This window comes from Buteo buteo, chromosome 4 (genome assembly GCF_964188355.1).
Source record: "Buteo buteo chromosome 4, bButBut1.hap1.1, whole genome shotgun sequence".
Classification (NCBI taxonomy): Eukaryota; Metazoa; Chordata; class Aves; order Accipitriformes; family Accipitridae; genus Buteo; species Buteo buteo.
In genome coordinates, this window is record NC_134174.1 from 35,642,584 (window position 1) to 35,663,685 (window position 21,102).

At 39.3% G+C, this 21,102-nt stretch overlaps 1 protein-coding gene across 1 annotated transcript in view; it reads left to right on the forward strand.

Moving 5' to 3' along the window:
- Positions 1 to 205: 205 nt before the first annotated feature.
- FAM13C (family with sequence similarity 13 member C) overlaps positions 206 to 21,102 on the forward strand; it is a 135,000-nt gene continuing 114,103 nt past the window's right edge. The window contains exons 1-5 of the mRNA XM_075025521.1: positions 206 to 235; positions 1,849 to 2,023; positions 2,227 to 2,436; positions 4,204 to 4,387; positions 10,238 to 10,373. Of these exons, the coding sequence (XP_074881622.1) occupies positions 206 to 235; positions 1,849 to 2,023; positions 2,227 to 2,436; positions 4,204 to 4,387; positions 10,238 to 10,373 (735 nt within the window). The remainder of the gene's footprint in view (positions 236 to 1,848; positions 2,024 to 2,226; positions 2,437 to 4,203; positions 4,388 to 10,237; positions 10,374 to 21,102) is intronic.

A 21,102-nucleotide genomic window follows, 5' to 3' on the forward strand; every position in this document is an offset into this window, starting at 1 on the left:
TAATTTCTACCTTCGACAAAATCTGGAGTAAAACTACTGATTAAGATGATGCCGAGCAATTATGCTACAATAAGTTAATTACGGAGGAACAGCCCAATGGCTGCAGTTAGCTTTGGCTGGCCTGCATGGATTTGTGAGGGGAAGAAAGGTGGTGATGTCTTCTGAGCAGCACAGCTGAAATACTGACACTCTCCTGCAGCCTAATATGGGAGCAAGCACCTCCCTTTCCATTTGTGTAAGTGAGCTTAAATCTGGCTTCTTGAGTCCTTTCTTACATCTTTTCTTCTTTCTGAGAAGGCTGTGCTTCCTCCCCCAACCCAACTGCTGCATCTGAAGAAGGAAAGAGGATGTATTTAGAGTAATATATCATAGAGGCTTTTTTTAAGCCCTTGCTGCTTTTATATAAAAATGCTGTAAAATACGTTTGGTACATGCTGGTATTGGTTCCTTTTAGGTTAATTATTAACGCTTTAGCATTAACATCATGTTCTAAGCTTGCTTATGTAGCGAAAGAGTGAAATGGGGTCTAGATGTTTGAGCGTGTGTTTGTGTGTGTTCACCATGGCAGCACGGCTGGACTTGGCCTCCTTGAGCTCTGGCTTGCGGCTTTAGTGAAGGCGTGAGCTTTATGAGCCGAAAAACAGCTTTTCTGTAGTGGTTCAGCTACAAATCTATAGGAAAGTCTTTCCTTTTTTCCTTGTGAATACACAGGAATAAAAACATTTAAGAAGAGGTTGGTTTTAGAATGTCTTGGGATAATGCTGCAAAAAATTAAAATCCCCCTTTAAAATGAAATGCAAATACTGTTTAAATATTCCTGATGCAGAATTGGTAAATCCAGGTGTTCCCGGTTTGGACTTCTGTTCTCATTGCATGGTGGAAATGGGTCCTCTCCTCCGTGACTGCAAGCAGAGCCTGCCTGACAGGAAAATGAGGACAAAATGTAGCACAGTGGGTAATGTCACCTGCTTGTAAGGAAAAGCAGGGGGGTAGAAGAGGAGGGAAAGAGGAAAAGGGAGCAAGGGCTCCTCGCGGCCGGGTAGCGTTTCCCCCTTTGTTAAATACATCCCCCTGAGGTGCCACTCGTGGGGCTGAGGGACCCAGCGGGCCAGGCTGTGGAACCGGCTGGAACCGGCCGTGCCCGGCCCTGGGCAGCCCTGCCCTCTCCTCACAGAGACCCCTCAGCCCCGCTGTAGACCCTGGGCGCAGGCACCCAGTGTGATGTCCGACGTACCTTTCAGCCCTCATACTGGGCAGGCTCTCCATCCTAACAAGATGAAAAAGCAGCTCCCAAGCTCAGGTTGTTCATGGTTTCTTACATATATTTTTGCATTGGTTGGTGGGGTAAGAAATTTGGAATAACCAGGCGAGCAGATGGGAACCCTTTACCAGGCTCGTGCCATGGCTGCTGCTTAAATTCCTCTTCTGGCTCCTCCATGAATCTTGCATTTTTTTATCTTTGTAAATCGGGTAGAAATTCACAAATTTCGTGGGGTTAGAAGGCTGTGCACCACCGCTCCGTCAGCCTTTTTCCTGACTGTTGGGGCCCTTCTTGAGGAAGGGGTTTAGCGACCCATCCCTGTTCTAAACAGGGCATCTGCCTTAACCTGGAGACCTATTTTCTTTGAATGTAGGTGTAAGTGGGTTTTAGGTTTTACCTCATCACAGGTCTTGTCTCAGCTCTATGGAAGAAGAATGGTATTAGTATTTTAAGAACATGCGGTAGAAGTAGAATCTGTACTAAGATGCTATGATGAGGACAATAATTTTACCTAAGATGTAGACCCTTGGATGTTAAAATAACAAAAACCAGCTTCTGCTTATCACTTGCCTGTTTTTATTCCCCAGAAATCATTATCTTCTATTCAAGTCAGGCACACAACAAATAAAGTCTCACCAGATCCGCAGTTCAGCAGAGAAAGAAGCACATTTGGTGTTCCTCTGGAAACCCTCATACAGGATGCAACGCAATGTGGAGTTCCTTTTCTTGTGACACAGATGGTGGAGTACCTAGAAGTATTTGGTAAGTTCATGTTTTCTCTGTTTGGTCTCTGAAAACTGTTATTCTTTGTTTAAGCTGTACTTTTCAGCTGTAACTACTGAAAAGTCTATTTTTACAATTATTACGCTTTCTTAGAGGAGCTCTTGCTTTTTGAGATCCAGTTCTCATCACGCAGGTATGGTAATGCAACCATTGCTTACTGTTTCATATTTCTTCTCAAACAGGTCTGGAGCGTGTCGGTATATTTCGCATCAGCGGCTCCGTAAATAAAATCAAGAAACTGAAGCAGAAATACAATCAAGGAGAAAAAGTAGACCTTGTTAGTGATGGAGATGTTGATTCTGTGGCCAGTCTCCTGAAACTCTTTCTGAAAGAACTGCCAGTGGCTGTTTTTCCAGACAACATCTGTTCTGGCTTACTAAAAACTTTACAAGGTACAGAATGGGCACCTTCCAAGCTTCTGTCCTTTCTCTGACAGTGACGGATAATGTGTTCATTGCACCTTCCTATAAGCAAGGATTTAAGTTTCCTTAACCAGAGACTGATGTTTAATTGCTTTTGATGGACCAGATTTCCATGAACTTGTCTATAGTCTTTTTTTGAGTTCATTAAGGCTTTTGGACTCCCCAACATCCGGTGGCAAGACATTCTGCAATCCAGTCCTGTGTTCTTTGAGAAAGTACCTCTTTTTCATGCTTCCTTTTTAAATTGGTTACCTTACTCATTACTGAGATAACATTTTTATTTTTAATCTAACCACTGTCATAATGCTGCTTGTGCCTTTATATGGCCACTGCCTCACTTCTCTCTTTCCCAAGCTGAAGCCTCTTTCTCTATTTACCCTTCCCTTGTACAGGAGCCTTTTTGTACATCCTTGTTCCTGTTTAGTGCTTTATACCAGTTTTCTTGTAGTCTTCTTGGACAGCAGTGTGTGGAGCAGCATGAAGTATTCAAAATGCAAAGCCAAGATGAGTACCTACAGCAATACACCGTCTAGTTCTCTATTCATGTCTGTAATGGCTGAGCTAATGCATTCAGATGATTCTGCCCAGTGATTTTGAGTGATAACCAATTCAGGTGTTTGCATACAAATAAGTGGTCTTTGTGGGTTAGATTGCAGGTTGCTTTTGTTCAAACTTCATCTGCTAAGTGCCAAGTTACGTATGTATTTACAAAAAAAAAAAGGAAAAAAGAGAAAGGAGTCATTTTCATGAACTATGAAAGCCTGTGCTGATCTACAGTTTTTTGCATGCACCTTGTTTTGACTACCCTGAACAGTCTTGCTGTTGGTTTTTTTTATTATTATTATTACTACTTAAAATATTTTTTCCCCTCTCCATCCCCTTTTTCATATCTTTCACTAATAGGTTGAGCATCATGGGTCTTGTCCTTTATGAAATGTATTTTTTAAGGGCTAAATTGCCCTTTAGGGCATGATTTGCTATTCACAATGTCAGAGCTGCGCAGATGCGTCCTGGTGATCTATGGCAAGTTTAAGCATCAACTGCCAGTTATTGAGCAGTACTGTCATCTCAGTTCCAATAAACTTTATCATGCTAATTCTGAAATGCTGATCAGATAGAGTTGTTTGTGAACCCATTTTCTGCCTTGTAACTCTTCTTCGAAGAATGAGAACCAAGAAAATGCTAAGTATCCCCAATTTAGGTTTTTAAGCATCTCTTGTGTAACTACAGTTGCATATTTATAGAGCAAAAATGTTTTGAGACCGAGAGCTACCAATTAGTCAGGAAATGAAGATGATGTGGGGCTGAAAGGGTACAATTTCTTTTTCCTCTTAATGAGAATCCTACAGCATATGTAAAGCCTCTGGGGACAACCAAGGCTGACAATCTTGTAGCATCTTTAAAGGCAGCTTTAAGGATTCAGGTACATGACTACTGCCTGCAATTCTATTAAAAAAGCAGCAAGTGCTAGATGATTCTGTCATAATAGGAAGAATAGCAGAAACAGTGTATATAAAACTCAATATCTGGAAAATCCATGATATTTAAATATTAATAGGTGAAATTTTTTGTCAAAGTTTAGTGTACAAATTCTTTGTTTAGGACATATTTATTCGTTACTTTGCTCTAATATATTTTAAAACCTTCCCTCTCTCTCAGATCTATAATAATGTCTATGATGAAATTGTGTTATTATTAGGAATATCTACATCATAACTTTTTTTTTTTCTCCCGCAGAGCACAAAATCCACACAACAGAATGCATAGAGAACCTGAGACAATTGCTCAGCTGCCTGCCCAAAGCCCATCAAAACCTTCTTCAGTTCCTGTCTGCTTTCCTGTTAAAGGTAGCAACATACAGTGCAGTGAATTTCATGACTCTGGAAAACCTAGCCATTGTGTTTGGACCTGCTCTGTTCAAGTGAGTACTCTCTATTTAGCTACCTTAAATAGTACTACTAGATCACACTTTACAGTGAGGCTTTCTGTCATAACTATAAGTCCAACAGTAAGTGGAACATTTTGAAAGTTAAATGCTTATATAGTACATTAGTACAGATGTGACAGATTCTGAGCTGGCTGACCAACTTCATACAGTTAGGCACTGACTGTACAGGTCCAGCCTCAAGTAAGAAACCATCTGAAGAGAAGAGGCATGAGGGATGGAGTGCTGCTTTCTGAGAACTACTCCTCTTCCTAACTAAGCTAAGTGCTGCCTGTGGAGGCTACTTAGTTGTTAGCCTTGACTCTGAAAACTAAGGTTGACTTTTGACCTTGTAATGGCATTTGATATCAGAGAAAGGAATCTCTTCTGTCAAGAAAGAGAAGTAACTTATTCTGCCCTTGCCACTAAAATGCAAGTTGACATCTGAGCAGAGGCCAGCTGAGCTTGCAAGCAGTAAGTGCTTGGCTGAAGCTACAGAAGGTATATTTGGCATGATGGTGAGCGGACACTTAACTGGATGCTGAAAAAGAAAGGTGGGAGGGCATATGTCATGCAAGTCAAGGTGGTGAGAAGGAACAGCCTAGAGTGATGTGATAATGGAGGATTTTCCAGTGAAGCTGGAAGAATTTATTTCTTTAGTCTATCCTTCATGTTGACACCAGAGGATGTTAAAATGTTTATACCTGTCTTACAATTTGTAAACCTTTGTTTTAGTGGTTCATAGACATTCCAGCTTAATGTGAACTATAAGCCAATGCTGCTTTGCAAAATGTGCATGTTAAGAATTAGTATTTTCTATCCAGTCAAAGAGGCCTTTTTATTTTTCTTTTTTTTTGTATGGCAAGCCAAGTAAGTTATTAAAAAGATATATTCAGCAAAATTAGTACCAAGCATATTGGAAATCAATGACAGGCTTTGTTTTAGGGAACTGCGCTCTTAAACCTTGCTGCTGTTTCCATAGGTCTCAATGTTTGTGTCTGTTTACCTGCTCTGGGGGCTTATCACCAGATGTACCAGCATATAACCTTTGCAGGTGATATAAGTAAAAGGACTCTTTAGCAAAAGTACAGCTAAAGAGAAGAATCTACAACATGTAGTGTGGTAGCAGTTATGCCATTCACTCCTGTGAGAATAGGCTTCACTATGGAGAACATTCTGTGAGAGAACAAAGCAGTTCTGCAACCAAACCCCAAGTTCCTTAATATCTGTGTGCGAAAATTAGTAAATGAGTGTAGGCAAATGAGGTTTACTTCCCAGTGCCTGGATTAGTTGTGTGGTGATACTTATAACATAAACAGGTAAATGGCTGATGCCAAAAGGCCTTCACCAAAAATCTATCCCTTGACCCCCACCCTAACTCAATACGAACTGCTCTGACTGTCACTTTTTTGCCATCAGGCCCCCTTCGCTATTACATGGGGCTTCTGTGCATGCACACACATGCAATAATACTTTATTTTATTCCTTTATCTCCATTCCCAAATTGTCTGAATGTCTGCCCACTGATTTCTGTATCTACACGTAAGAATCCAGTAGGCTCCCTTATTGATTGATAAGCTGTTTCAGTTTTTAAGCATCCCACTCTGTTTTGGGAGATGGTCCAGCTACTGCTGAACATGTTCCTCTGTCTGGTTTTTAAAGTACACTTAGTGCTAAGCTAAATGCTTGTGGCAATGACCTGTCTGAGAAGCCTTGATCAGCATCGGGTTTCCCTGCCAGTGACTTGTCAAGACAGCACAGCTACCATAAATAGAAGTTTATCTGCCCTATGAACATTAACTCCAGCTTTTTACAGTCATTCTGATCTCACCAGCTCTGGGAGAGAAACCAGTTATTCTGGAGCTCGCTTTTTGTAAAGTGTATAGCTAGTGCTGTTCTTGGAGAGTTACCTCCAAGGATTATGAAAAATCACCATTTTGGTAACTGGGGGGAGAGGAGAGCCTTTCACCTGGCATTTTCTCTCAGTGAGACTGCTGTTCCACTTCCTGCTGAGTGATCTGAGGCCTCGAATGATTCAGAATAAACCATTTGTATTGTCCTGTAGAGCGGCAAAATTCGAGGTAGTCCAATGTGGCAAAACATGTCTGCTGACATGGAAAAAAGTCATGAGTACCCTTTACGTCTTTCAGAGCAAGAATTAGTGTAATTAGCTGCCACATTATGAAACATTTGGCAGCCAGAGTGTAGACTCACTGGAAAGTGAGACACGTTGGGTAGTACTTGCTATAGTTGTTCAGTCAGAACATGAAGGTTATGGAAAAAACAACTCTAGATCTAACCTGCAGAAATGTATACCCCATGTAATTGTTGGAAATAATCTTCTGGATGTAATGTCAGCTCCGCTTACGGCACTAATACGTTGCAGGTGTTAAAACCGTTCTGCATGTATTCTGGCAATCTGTGTTTTTGTGCAATTACTTCTTCCTTCTTTGACATTAAACAAGTAAACTAGTTTGTTTATAAGCCTTTTTACTTTAAATTTTTGATCTATTTATATTCAAGTGTAAATTCTGTCTGTGATTATCACCTGTCTCAATCTGTTGACACTTTTATTTGTGGAGACCTGTCATGCTTATAGTTTCACTGAAGTGACTGAGTTGGAATATTCATTCCACATGGAACACATATGGGCTTTGGGGACACAAAATTAGAATATAAAACTCTCTGCTCATTATACCTTGCAAACCTAAACTGCATATACTTCACTATTAGTAACTATGGTAATTGCAAAACAAAAAATATAAGCCTTAGCACAGGTATTTTATTGGAAGTCTAGTTGCAAGGCCGCAGAAAACTCCTATTATTGTGAATTTTAAATGCTAGGAAACTAGTATCACTGTTTGTGTGAAAACTGAATGTTAAATAAGCAGTCTCTTCTCTATTTTTAATCTGTTGCAGCCCCTTACTTTAACACTGCTTATATTGAATATTTGATTAAAATGATCTTCATATTGGAAAAATTCTGTTATATTATTTGTATATATGCTTCCTGTCCCTGTTCAGAGTGGTGGGACCCCAAGTGGGAATAAGAAAAGCGGGTATGTTTCAGAAAAAGCATAACTGAGTAAAATGTTTTAATTTTACCTTAGTCTCCTTTGCAAACCAGCTTCTTCCAATTTCTTCTACTGGCCTTCCTCCTTCATGCTATTTTTTGCCCCTGAGACTGAGTTAAGCTATCTTCACTTTCTATCTATCATCTTTCACATTGCTTTTCTTCTAGATTTTTGATCCTGGTATCTGTTTCTTTTGAGACTTCAGTCTTAACATTTGCATGATGCAGTTTTCATGTTCTCACCTCCTTGTAGGTAAGGGAACGAAAAACATAACTGGCAGCTACGTTGAGTAACAGGCTGGTTACTCCCTAGACTGACTTTGCTAAGCTCCACTCTTCTGTCAACTTGTTGATTTCTTTCTGCTCGTCCTCTGAACTATTTATTTCTGTTGCCATTCATCCCTCTTCTTGCGAGCTGTTTCATGTCCTGCTAGCCTCTGTAAATGCCAAGGAGAATGTGTTGCTTTGCTTTTATCAGAGATTCAACTGATGTTACTTAAATTTCTATGGGTGCTTTTGTTGTGCCTCATCTTGGTAAAGAGATTTCTGCTGCTAACTTCAGTAAGTAATTCTTGCACGAGTGCACAAGGATGCTAGCCAACCAGCTGTTTGCTTCTACTTACTTTGACTCATTCTTTCTGTAAATTCGCAGCAAGCCACTGCCAGTAGGGAACCTTGGCAGATCTCCTGAACAAAGCCAAGGCAAGGGACTGTATGGATCTTCTAGCTTGCACTTTGTGGCAAAGCAACTTTGAAAGGTTTAGACTCAAGGAAACGAGTAGCTGATTCCTAATGATCAAGTTTTAATTGTTTCTTATTTGTAGTGAATATCCTCCTGTGTTTGATTTGCACTACAACTGATTACAGGGCTTTACTGAAGTACAGAATATACTTCAGTAGCTGTGCTCTTCCTAGGAACATGTTCCTGGATTTAGCAGTGTGTGAATATGGTTCCCCTAGTGTCAGCCTGATAATATAGTTTCTGCTAACAGCAAAAGTATCTGAAGAGGCAGGAAGTGATTATTTTACAGATTAATTGAAAGTCATTGTGGAAGGTAGCTGCAGATAAAACTAAAAATGTATTTTCTATATTTGGAAGACACACTTGTTGCCACCTGTGAATATCTGCGGATGAGCAGACATTGATATTTGGAGTCAGCTGCAGGGTCGCATCACAGAGTATAGCTTAGATTTGTTTTAAGATTAAATGAGAACTGGGCACCCGAAACATAGGCTGCCTGTAAGGGAAAGTGGGACCCAATAAGTAAGGCGAGAGCTGTTTATTTTCATGAACAACTTGTGGAGTGCTCCTTGCTAGTAAGGAGTTAACAGCTGGTAGAATGGGTTCGGGAACATATGTCTAAGTTAAAGAAAGAAGACGAAAAAGAAGGCAAGAGACTAAAAAGATTGCTTGTATGGCCTGTGAGTTGAGGGTGTTAACGTTTGGGTAAGCAATGAATAATCTCTTAGGATTGTTGTATGCAGGAAAGGCTGTTGCTTGGTCAGCCAGGTTTTACGTGCAGGCTTGTTTTTTTGTGGAGAAATTGAGTCTGTACTGAGAAAAATAAGAATGCAAGAAGCAGAAATGTTAGCCAACCCTAAAGAAAGAAGTGATGACACTGTAGTTTATCCTGTAAATCTGTCTACATTGTACCTGGCTATAACTCTGCTTAAATCACCTTCTTTCAAAAGGAGCCCAAACTCAAGTTCTTACAGAAACAATGGTAAGTTTACAAAAGAAGAACATGAATGAAAGCAATTGGACTGGGCCCAGTGTGTATACTTGTACTTTAAAATCACAAATTAATAATGAGTGTACTCATTTGGCAAACAAAGACTGGTGTGTGTATGTCTCCACATTAGCCTCCAGAGTTTATGAATTTCTTGTTTAAATATTAATATTGTGCTGGGTGGAACTGAGTTGGTTCAGCGTGGCTGGAGAAGCTGGATTAAGGTGACAGCGTGTATGTAAATGTCCTCCAAGCTTCCAGATAGTTCATGGGAGGAATACATAGTTCCTTCAGAGAGTGAGATTAGAATCCTGTATAAAGAATCCCTTGACTTTAATTAAATGATTACAACTTAATCTACTTGTGTGGATAGTACAAGTTCAACTACTATTTATTTAAAAAAAAAAAAAAAAAGGAGTGAAAAGAAAGAGGAAAAAAACAACCAAAAAACCTGTTAATGGGAGCATCCGGAAGTTCCACTGCATGATGTGCCTGATTTCTGTGAATTTATAAATTATTACACTGAAACAGCTTCTTTCTTATGTGTTTTTTTTTGTTTTGTTTGTTTGTTTCTTTGTTTTCCAGGCAGTTCTGGTAATAAGACATTCTAGCTATCAAAGTTCACCTTCATAAACTAAGCTGGAACAAAACTGTTCTCTTCCACCCCCAATGCCAGTGACTGATGGCAGATTTCCAGGGCTTTTTTCATCCTCTTCATCCTTGATTTTATGAACTTCATGTCTGAGTTACTGTCAGGTTCCAGCTATTTTGCTGTGCTGCTTCAAAGATTGATTGTGTTCTGAACTGTTCCAGCAAACTGGGGCTCCATCACTGTGAGGCTCCCAGTGTTGTGAACCCACCAAATTAAGCCAGTCCCTGTCCCAACAGTTACTTGTTGGAAATGAGGCTGGAACTCTGTTTTATCCAGTTGCCCAACTGGCTGCTTTGCTGAATTGTCTTGGGTACCGAGGGGCTCGCTGTGTGATTCATCATTAGCCCCCGATCTGAGACCTCCTAAACTTAATCCATCTCCTCTTCCCTTAGAATCCCTGTCAGTCCCTTGGCTTGTGAAGAACAAAAGCTTTACAATGGGCTCCTGCTGTATTTGCTTCAACACCATGAGATGCTTTTTGTTGATCTGAACCCTTGTTTCTCAGAGAGACAAGTAGATGGCCTTCAGGTAAGAAAGTTACGTTAATTAACTCGGCAAGTAATCAAAAGTGCTTCATTGGGTTGAAACCTACAAATGGAAATATATTTGCTTATGCATAGTGTAATTAATTACTATAGCTTATTGCCAGCAATGTAAATATTCATCATATGCCTAAGCTAGAGGGGAAATATGAGTGTTTAAAATTCTGATTTAAAAAAAAAATGCAAGTACAAAAGTAAAAGGTGAAGAATAAAATCCCAAACTGTTCCACTTTAAATATCTCAATGCCAAGCTTTGTCAGATCAAAGCCACTGGATTTTACCTCGAGTGAAGCACTTTTTATTTTGTGTGTGTGTGTTTGGCTATACATTGATGACGCAGGAAAGCAAAACCAGAAGGGTGAAATTCCTCTCACCCTTCTGGATCTCACTGTGTATGTTTCAGCCTCTCCTTGGGCATATTCTTTTCTAAAACATTGTTAGTACTTTGATTCCTGTTTTTGTCAAAAACCTCCTGGTGGAAGAAACATGATATACAAATGCTGGTTTAGGGAGAGGGTCAGTATAAGTTTTGTTTTCAGTTTGTGATATGATGCATCATTGCTGCTTAACCTGAAATTGATTTTTAGAAAAAGACATGAAGGAAATGCTGTAGCAAAACCTACAGTTTAATACTGCACCATGCAGTTACCTCACATCCTGGCAGTTCATGACTAGATTGATAGCAGTGTGCCAGATCAGGTGAAAGATTATGAGAGATTTGCATTACATGTAGTTGTAGATAATGCTACTCATGTTTGTGACTCTTTAATTTCCTGGCTTCTTTCTCCAAGTATCTCTGTTAAGGAAAACTACCAGACTTCTAATACAAAGTCAAATTCAGTAATTAGAACATATTATATATCCCAAACTGAATATTGAGACTGTAATGCTCCTTGGAACCTCTCTTTTGAAATAAATCCTGTGCAGCTATAGGTACAGAGAAAAAAATATGCTGATACAAGGATGTTTCTGAAATAATCCTGCTACATCACAGGACATGGCCCCAAATCTAAAACTAGGATCGTTTCACACAAAGACAAGTGTTAAAGCCCATGCCTCCAGCTCCCCTTACTCTCTGAAGATGTCCCATGTCACTACCAACTCTGAGAATTCCTGCAACCTGTACTCAAATGAGCATGCAAGATCAAAATATTAGCTATCCTATTATATCTGCTTTTGCTTGCAAAACTAGAAGCGTCAGCAGCTAAAGGAAATTGGAAAGGTATTAGAGTAGCCAGGAAACCTGGCTTTCTATTGCAGTGCTTTTGTTTTAGAAGCAACTTCACTCCCTGTAATTCTGCAAAATGTCACAGTCTGTCTGGGATTGTGGTGATGTGGGAAAGAATTCTGCTGAAAAGATCCTTTCAAGTTCTTTAATAAAACCTCAGACAAGGCATAGCCATGAGGCACTCTCCTGCTCTGAGGTAAGTTTATGAAAGAAATCCCATCTGTGGGTGAGAAGGGAATTCAGTATTCTGTGGTTGATCTTGTTTTTGTAATTTCTGGCAGGAAACCCAGCACATTGGATAGGTACTCTCCATCTTTCATAATATAACAATTGCTCAAAGTCCACTAAACTGGAAACATCAAAGTTAGGTTTACAAACTAAACATATTAAAAGTGCATGTTCTAGTTCCAGCAAAGCAAGCAAAAAGTGAAATGGCAAACCTGGCTCAGATCCCTTGTTGCTTCCTGGAAATGAAACTTGCTTTTATTGGCTGTTTCTCATGAAATAACTTAAAGCATTTACACAGATACTTGCATTTAGACTACTTAACTCATGTGGGGCTCTTTGTTGTTGTTGGGGTGCCTCCCCTCCCTCACGCCCCCAACATTATATGTTACCCTAATTAATTGAGCTTTAAAAATTAAATCCATACCAATCTGACAGGCATGCCATACAGATGACATAGGCTTAACCTTCAGTTGTGTTTTTTGTAGTCTGAGATGGGCAAGATTGATTGCTCCTGAGCAGAGCTCTTAGTATCTTGAAGTGCCAGGAGTCATCCCACTTACTCTGTATCTGCAGGCTGATTCAGACTGACAGACTGGGAGAAGAATTTGCAAGTTTCTCAACAGTTCAGAACTATTGAGAATAGGCTGCAGAGTGGACTATTCACAGCCACCTATACCATCTGAAGATAGTGGTTTAAAAGATATATCCAAGCTACTATATATTTTAGCTTGTACTTTTTCCTGGCCATTGTATGTTGTACTTTTTTTTTTTTTTTTAATAAAAAAGATTTGGAATGCTGTAAAATCCTGCCAGGTTTTTTGGTTGGTTGGTTTTAGTTTTTTTCTGTTTGTTTTGTTTGTTTGGGGCTTGGGGGTGTTTTAATTTATTCATTTATTTTAATTTCCCCCCCTGAGAGTCCACTAACATTTAATGCTGTCCTATAACCTTCTGTCTAGCTCACAAACTGCACTGGTAGTAAACTGATTTTCCTGTTTGGCTTAAATCATTCTTTAAAAAGAGGTTAGACACTGTGGTGTTTGTTTTGACCTGAGGCCTCTCTAGATAACTGTTTAACCTGAAGCGTATCACTAGCTGTGTTGGAGGTGTACAAGTTTAGCTTAACTTCTATAGTGTCATTAAATTATGAACCAAACCTTGCTAAGAGCAATTTGTCATGATGTTTGCCCTTATAATTTCTGAATCTTATGTTCTAGATAAAAGTTGACTATGGATTTTTTTTTTTTTGCATCTAGTCCAAGAGTGTTTTTTCGTCTCTCCTTTTTGTACAGAAGTCATAGATAAATCCTTCCTGAATTACGCATGCTACCTTTGTCTTGCAAACAAACAGAAGCATGACTTTGTGGGTGTGCACAAGCCACTGCATGTACCTCCATTAAAGCATGGGGTTCATTAGAAGAAAAGCCGACACCCTGAGGGAATAAGTCTCATGTCTTGTTTTCTTTTCTTCCTTTGTCCTTTTATGCATCCTTCGCTGTGTATTGGCAAGGTTGCAGGGACTGCCTATTGATTGGATCCCATGCAGTTACTCCCTACAATCATGGAACCCTGTTATAAAGGGATTGCAGAGATCCACTGGGCTGGGGAAGTGGAGCTGGACAGTATCCTGGACCTGCAGGTTGACCACAGACACCTCAGACTGAATTTCTGAAACTGCAGTGTGGTTTGTAGTTGGTCGGAATAGTGCAACTAAATATTTCATGGAGACTTTATCTACTCAAATTATGGTTTTGTTGGGAAGGCTTTTGTGGTCTGGAGAGTTTTGTCAATCTCAGGTTTTTAGCCTTTTCCAAAGAGGAAATGGAGGTTTCGGCATTAACCCTGTTCTGTGAAAAAAATGTGGTGCCTCACTCTCATCTGAAGTTGCCATAAAAAAGAATTGTGGTCTCCTAAATGGACTGTTCTCAGTTTGGAGGAGACCAATAATTTAACTGATGTTTTCCTTTGCTAATCCCATGACAATGCTTGTGGAATTAGCTGAAATCTTTCAGAATGAACAAACAACCAACCAAACAGACATTATCGCATGATTTATTAAACTGAAATTTCCAAGTTAGACTAAACTGTCTTGTCAAAATATTTTTTTCTTGGATAGTAGAATGTAGTTCCAATTCCTATTTGTGGCTCTTAACAATTTTTCCCAAATTTAGGAGCATAGCAAATCTTGTGTGCACCATGTGAACTGCTAGTCAATGTTTCTGTAGGGGCTGCTGTTACATTATAGAAAGACTTCTTCATGTTATTTCCCATTCCACAGAAAAACTATTTTACCTAACCTTTGTAAATTTAGCAAAACATGGTCTCATTAAACATTAAGTTTTAATTTTGTATTTGAGTACTCCCCAAACCAGAAGACTGGATAAAAAAGTGCCATACGTTTAGGATCAAAGTAGGATCTAGGTGTCCACAAAAATTGTAGCCAATAGATTGTAAAGATTTTTTTTTTTTTCTTCTGGATAAACACTGCAGAATATTTTACTGACTGTAGGCATAAGGATTCGATAAAAACTGCTGTATCCTAGGCAAGTGTGACTTAAACCCACCAAAGTGGATGTGGCTGGAGTACTTATTACTCCTTCCAGGTCTTCAGGGCTGGAGCCTTTCTGCCTGTTGGTGGAGGGAATAGGGTATGGAGAGAGTGAGGTCCTTTTTCTGTGCTGTGCCTGTGATCTGCAGCAGACTGTCCTTTGTACTGGAAATCTGTAACTTGGAAACTACAAGCTTGCCTGGTCTCCATTTTTAGCAAACCACAGGGTGTGGAGGGAATGTCACTGATTTAATGTTTGCTCCAGCATTGCTGGGGTTTCGCTTGACTTGCTGTACAAGTGCTCCAGGACACTGCTGTCACACTTCAACCCTTTTCTATGACTTAGTGGGTTTTGCTGCTATCTATGTTTTTCTCTTCTCCCTCCCCCCAATAAGCAGATTTTTATAATTTAATTTTTTTGTCTGGGGAAAGCTGCACTACAAGAGAATATTGGCAGGAGGGGGTGTGCTCGATGTGATAGGAAGCACACCATCAGCTGTGCTTTACTGTAACAAGCAGCTTGAGCACGGAAGAGGGAAGCTGGTCCAACTGAAATCCTGAGATTCTTCGCTGCAATCAGTAATACAAGAACAAAGCTCAGGCAATCACACTAGCTGATTACACTGATCACTGTCTGTCATTCAATAATGATATTAAGTGTGTGAAAGGGGAAGGTCCTTCTAGGACTGGTCACTGATACAGGCCTTTTCTGGCCTGGAAAATATGTTTTGAAGACAGTATGCTGTACAGAAACCAACTCAGTGGAGACTCATCTTTATTACTTCTCAGTGTGAATGCCCATTTTCAGTTTTGCTGTGACCAGAGCATATCAAAAGCTCCTACCACAGTCAGGCTCCCAGAACTTATGTAGATTACAGATTAAGGAGTTTTATCTGCAATTTGTGAAGGAGAATAATACCTCATGTGTTCAGAGCAGCAGCCCGTTGCTTTGCTCGCTAAGATCAGCTATGCTACAAGGAAGAGGATTATAATTAATCAGCTAGTGTACACATTAGGATAACAGATTTCTGCTTTCAGACGATCTGTGTGGTCTTCCTCTGATGTTTAAAAAATTTACCACAACACCTAAACCTAAGATTTGCAGCTCTGAGATTTTCAGTCGTCTGAAGGCTGGAATAGAGAATGGAGCCGGCAGCATTTTCTTCCACTTGGTGTCAGCGTTGTTCTCTCTCACTCCAGAGCTGTTATTTGCTTTGAACATAACCCTTAATATGTTCTGAGTACCTGTCTTAAAACTAGCTATTACATTTCTATTTTTGTAATGTATCAGAACATCATCCCCTTCCTTCCTCAGGTAATTAACTGATATCAGAGGGGCATGAAGGAAGGGTAAGAATTCACCTCCAAACCATTATGAAATGCAAGCCTTTTTATTTTATGCTCATGTCACCTTCCTTACCTCGGCAGGACTACCAATAAAATCTCTCACCACCTTTGTATTCTTTTTCTTTGGTGTACGTGAGCAATTTGATTTGTTTGCTGATGATCAGGGCTTTTTGAAAAAATGTAAGAAGTGAGCTCTTTGATAGGAAAATCAACCCTTAGGAAATTAAAAGTGTTTTTACTGAAAGGCTTGTGATACGTAACTATCAAAATATTTTAGCCTTTTTACTTGTCATTGGCTGTAATAATAGGGGGAATAAAAGACATTTTAAACCCTTAGTGGCTTCTCACTTCATGCAAGGTTAGGGGTGGGAGTAGGAAATGTTTTCAGAAAAGCAGGGAGGAAATGTAGAGTTAAAATACAAACATGAAAAAAAATTTCACTGTCAGAAAAAATAAGAAAATCTCATTTTTAATTTAACTGTAGTTAATTGTAGTTCATTTAATTGTAGTTAGTTGCAGAGCTGTGCAACAGTGAATTTAATAGGCATATTCTGAATGCACTGATTCCCCTCAAGCTGCCTTCACCCCCCCCCCCCCCCCCCACAATTCCTAGACTGCTTTCTTACTCCTTAATTAGTTTATTTCACCTATTCTAGCAAATATGCAAACATGCTTAAGTACTTAACTTGAGAGGAGAATAGGGGTAACACTTATCGTAGTTACATGCAGAAAGGCTTGGCTGAATCTTTAAAGCATGTTAGCGTTATAGCCTAATGCAGTTTCACTCTCTCCCAGTTTATTTGGGGTTTTGCTGTAGAGCAGAGTCTGCATTGTTTAATTTCTTTGCTTCAAGTAAAAAAGGAAATTTATGTTCATGAGTCAGCATTTCTGCTAAATAGTTTCCAGAACTATCAAACTAAGTACTGGGTACCTTTTTATTATGCTATGAAAAAACAAAGGGGTGAAATATGCCTGTAATAAAAATCCAAATACAATTAAGCCAAACCCATGAGAAACAAAAGGAAATGTATGGTGAAGTTGCATGCTCCACCTGTTCCCCAGGGTTCATGGTTAGAAAAGTTTAGTCCAAGTCGTCCTGATTTACTGATACATCTTTTAAAAAAGAAAATAAAAGAGAGATTAGTAGAAAAAAGGGAGACGAATAAGTGGAAAAAGCTCTCTAAGAATATTATGGAAAAAGCCTCTAAGAATATTATGGAAAAACCGATGTGACACTTCAGACAGTTTTAATAAGAGCAAATAAACACAACACCTCCATATGTACGTTTTTTCCCAAATGCATTTCTAGTCAGTTCAAAGACTGTTTCTAATGTAGCAAACATTACTGCAGTTTGGCTTTGTACGCATGGGTTGGCTTGTGTGGCTGGTAATTTAGATGGACACTTGAAACTGAGGTTCTGTCAACAACCTTAATTCTGACCTTTGAATTTTCACTGACCATCCACTTTATTTAAATGTTGCCCTATTCCTAGAGAACTGCAGATGCGCATACAAGGATTCTGGCTAGTAAAGCAATAATAGTGTGGGCCTTAGGCTGTTCTGCCAAGTGGTAGGATAGTCAGCTGTGCCTGGAGATGATCGTGTTAAAGGATGCTGATCAGGACTGAATTTTTCTGTAAGCTGTTAGGACAAGGACATACTTGAGGGGCTGCTACTGTTTGATCCAGCATTGCTTCCAGTATGCAACTGGAGCTTTGCCTGGGAGTTGCTGGTGTCACCGGGCTGCGTGCGAGAGGAGCCGTAGGAGCTCAGCTTTCGATTACTTCAGGAGACTCCTCATGCCAGCATCCGTGCATGAGGAGCTGGGCATAAGGAGCCAAATCCACAGATTAAAACTGACCTCCCCTCCATATTGCCCATGGGGTGGCTGAAAGATGCAGAGGTTTGCCAAGATGAGGGCTGCTGTGATCTCTACCTGGCATAGGCAGGAGAGCGACCTGCGTGCTGGGTCAAGGAAAGGCTGAGCCTTGTGTAAACCCTGCAGGCAGGGGAATAGTAAAGCTACACAAGATAAGTATGTGGGTATAAGTAGAGGAGGACAGGAGATGACATAGGGAGTTCTTTATAGATCCCAAGCTCTGTAGCTTTAGGATTTTTGCGTGTTTTATTTATATTCTTGTTTTCCCCACCCAGGACATTAAGTTGAATGGGACTACATTGGAAGAAAAAATCTATTAATTTGAGAAAAGGAAAAAAAAAAAAAGAAAGCAACTTTTTGGTCTGCCAGAGTGTCTACACAATGGCTTTAGTATTTTCAGAGGGTTGTGGTGGAGACCAAGTGAAGAAATTATGATTTAGAACTTTTTATCTGGTACTATTTTAGTTCTTTACTTTCTAATTTTATTTTCAAACTCTCTGGGTATTACATGGATAGCTTTGAGCTTCATAATCTTTTTCATTGGTCAGTACAGGAGGACTATGCAGCAATAATAAACAGTGAGATGAATTTGGATATATGCAGCATGCTGTAACTCAAAACCATACAGTACTTCTAAAAAAAAAAAATGTTTGTCTTTTGCATATTTTCACTAGGAAAGTATAGCAAGCAATCTACTGCCTAATTGTAAGGAATGATGGATGAACAGGATATTTCCTAGATCAAATATCTGATCTGCTGCTTTACTTTTCTTCCAACTCTTGCTTTCATGTCCTTAATGTTTAGTCTAACCAAATTCCTAGCTATTTTGCTAATCATTTGTATTCCTTAATGCTTTCCATGCTTAACCAAAGTGCTAGTTGGGGTGGGGGCTGGGAGAAGAGGAAGATAAGGTGTGTTCAAAATTAATATTAAATGGGCTGTGGAACAGTAAAGAGCTGTATCTATTTAATTACCCTTTGTAACCACTAAGCATGGTTCATGTTAGAAGCTTAAGCAACTTGTGAAAGCTGCTGTTGACAGACCAGCAAGCTGCTGTATTCTAGATAATCAGTGAGCTGTGCATGCCTTTCTTTCCACCTGCCCTTAGTAATTTGTGTGTTACAAAGAAAGTAGTCTCTTCTTCTTGGAAGTTGTAATATAAAGACGTTTCTGGCAACTTTGTAGTTGCAGGCAGACTTGTCAACTAGAACAAAATCCTTCTGGGTATGCCTGGAGCACGAGCTATTTATTAGCAGCAGCAAACAGTGTTGTCTTTTCCAGTGTTCCTTATACCCTGTATTCACATGGTAACAAAGTCATTGTGCTTTCTGACCAGAGGAGAGCATAAGTAGATGAAATCTAAATCCAGATCCATGTAAATGTCATTCCTTATAAAGTCTACTTGTTTCTAATGTTTGTAGCAAATCCAGATCCATGTAATTGTCATTCTTTGTGATGTCTGTTTGTTTCTAAAGTCCATAGCAAAACAGGGAGGAGATGAATTCATTTGCATGCTTAAAATTCACAGATAGGCTGTTTCTGAAAGTGTGCTTAGGGATCTCCTAAACCATGATTAAAAAAAACCCCAACAAACCAAACAACTTTGCAAAGCTTTGCTCTGATTTCTGGTTTTAAACCCTTTGCTAATGACTGAGATAAAAATTTCTAAGTATGGTTGCTGCATTTTCCTCCAGTGAAGCCTACTTTGTTTCTTTAAAGGAGACAAGTTCATATCAAGTCAAAATCAAAGAAAAAATATAAAAAACTGTTATGTGCAGAAGAGGAGGGCAGCGTTTTTTATATTCTTATTAAGCTGTCTCTCTTGAGAACTTGGCACTGCCACAGCCACTCTAGAAAAGTAAAAGAAACTCTTCAAAGTGGGTTGTGGTAGCTTCAATTAAAGGATAGATCAGGTCCTAAGAATACTGAGGGGAAAGATGGATCTCTTCAACTTCTTCCCACTTAATAGATTCTACAATATGTAATGTTCCCTTATTTGAAATTTTTATACAGCATGGGATTTCTTTTTTTTAATCTAAATTAACTTCAGAGTTGAAGGGCTGCTGCTATTTCTGCATTGTCTTCAATTGTGGTTTTTCAATTAGTTGAAAGGGAGAAAAAAATTAGTAGTGGAAAATAGAAGAATAAATTAATTCTTTGGTATCAATGTACAAATCACTTCAATGAAGAAGTTGAGAGCGGTGTCCTCATCTCACCCGGTTGCAGCTCTTCCACTCAGAACAAAGTATTAATTCTAGAAACTGCAACAAGGTCTTTAGGTATTCCCTTTTCCTTTTTTTTCCCTTTTCCCTTTTTCGCCTCTCTACCAACGTTTTTTTCTTGAAAGCGAAAAAGTGTTATATACTTCTTTGAAACTGTTGCTGTTACAAAGTAGAACACACTTGGCATTAGAGAGATTATTTTTATTTCTTGTTCCTTGTTAAATTAAAACCAATAGGAGGAAATTTTCACTACTCTGACCCATTTCACACCTGTTAAACTATTGGCTCTTCGTCTAATATGACACTAAAGCAAGGGGAAGTCACCTATCTATAAATTAGGTATTGTACTGATGGAGGTGATATAAATTTCTCCTTGTAGAGAGGGATGGCAAGGTTTCTTCCCTATGTCAATGCACCTCAGCCTGGTTCTGCAGCTCTTGTTGCTGAGGTTTTTTTTTCCTAGGAAGGGAAAATGTTGGAGAAAATCCTAGTGTATTTTATGCTCTTTGTTGGCTGTCAGTTCCTTTGGGTAGAGATTGAAGGCTTTAGTCTGAATGTTAGAAGCCCTCAATGGATCAATGCCCTACTACGCCGCTAAAAAATTTATTCCTGTATCACCTCTACTCTGATTTTTGTAGCTGATGTGGTGGAGCTCCCTGGGTAAAGCCACTTTTAACTCTGGAATGATCTTGTGGAGAAGAGTGTACTATTCCTGAACGACAGTATTTTCAAGGGATTTTACAAGATGAAATATTTTACTTATGGCAGAAAATGTAGTATGCTCTTGACAAAAAAATACCAGCCTATTGTTTTCTTGTGCTCTGTACATACAATAGGCAACTTCCCACCACAGCAGAAGCAGAGAACGTGTTCCATTGTGAATAATGCTATGCCAGCTTCATTACTCTAGGTGGTATTTAGATATTATCACAGGCAGGTTGGAATATCTTTAGTGAAGTGGAACAAACATTTTGAATCACATAACAGCAACTTCTTGAAATTTTCACAGGGTATCTGCATTTTTTCCTGAAGTAGGCAACAAGTCAACAAATTCCAACCAAAAAAGCTCACCATGCAAGTAAACTCACATGAGGATTTGAAGTCATGGTTGGGTCAGCCCAAGACGTTTGTGTTATCTGAGGCAGGTATTCCATGGTAATCCTTGGAACACATTGTGAATTAACCATGCGCTTGGTTAATTCACCAATTAGAAGTGAAGTAGGGGTAGTGCTATTTTTCTTTCATTAGTCTGATGCTAACAGATAC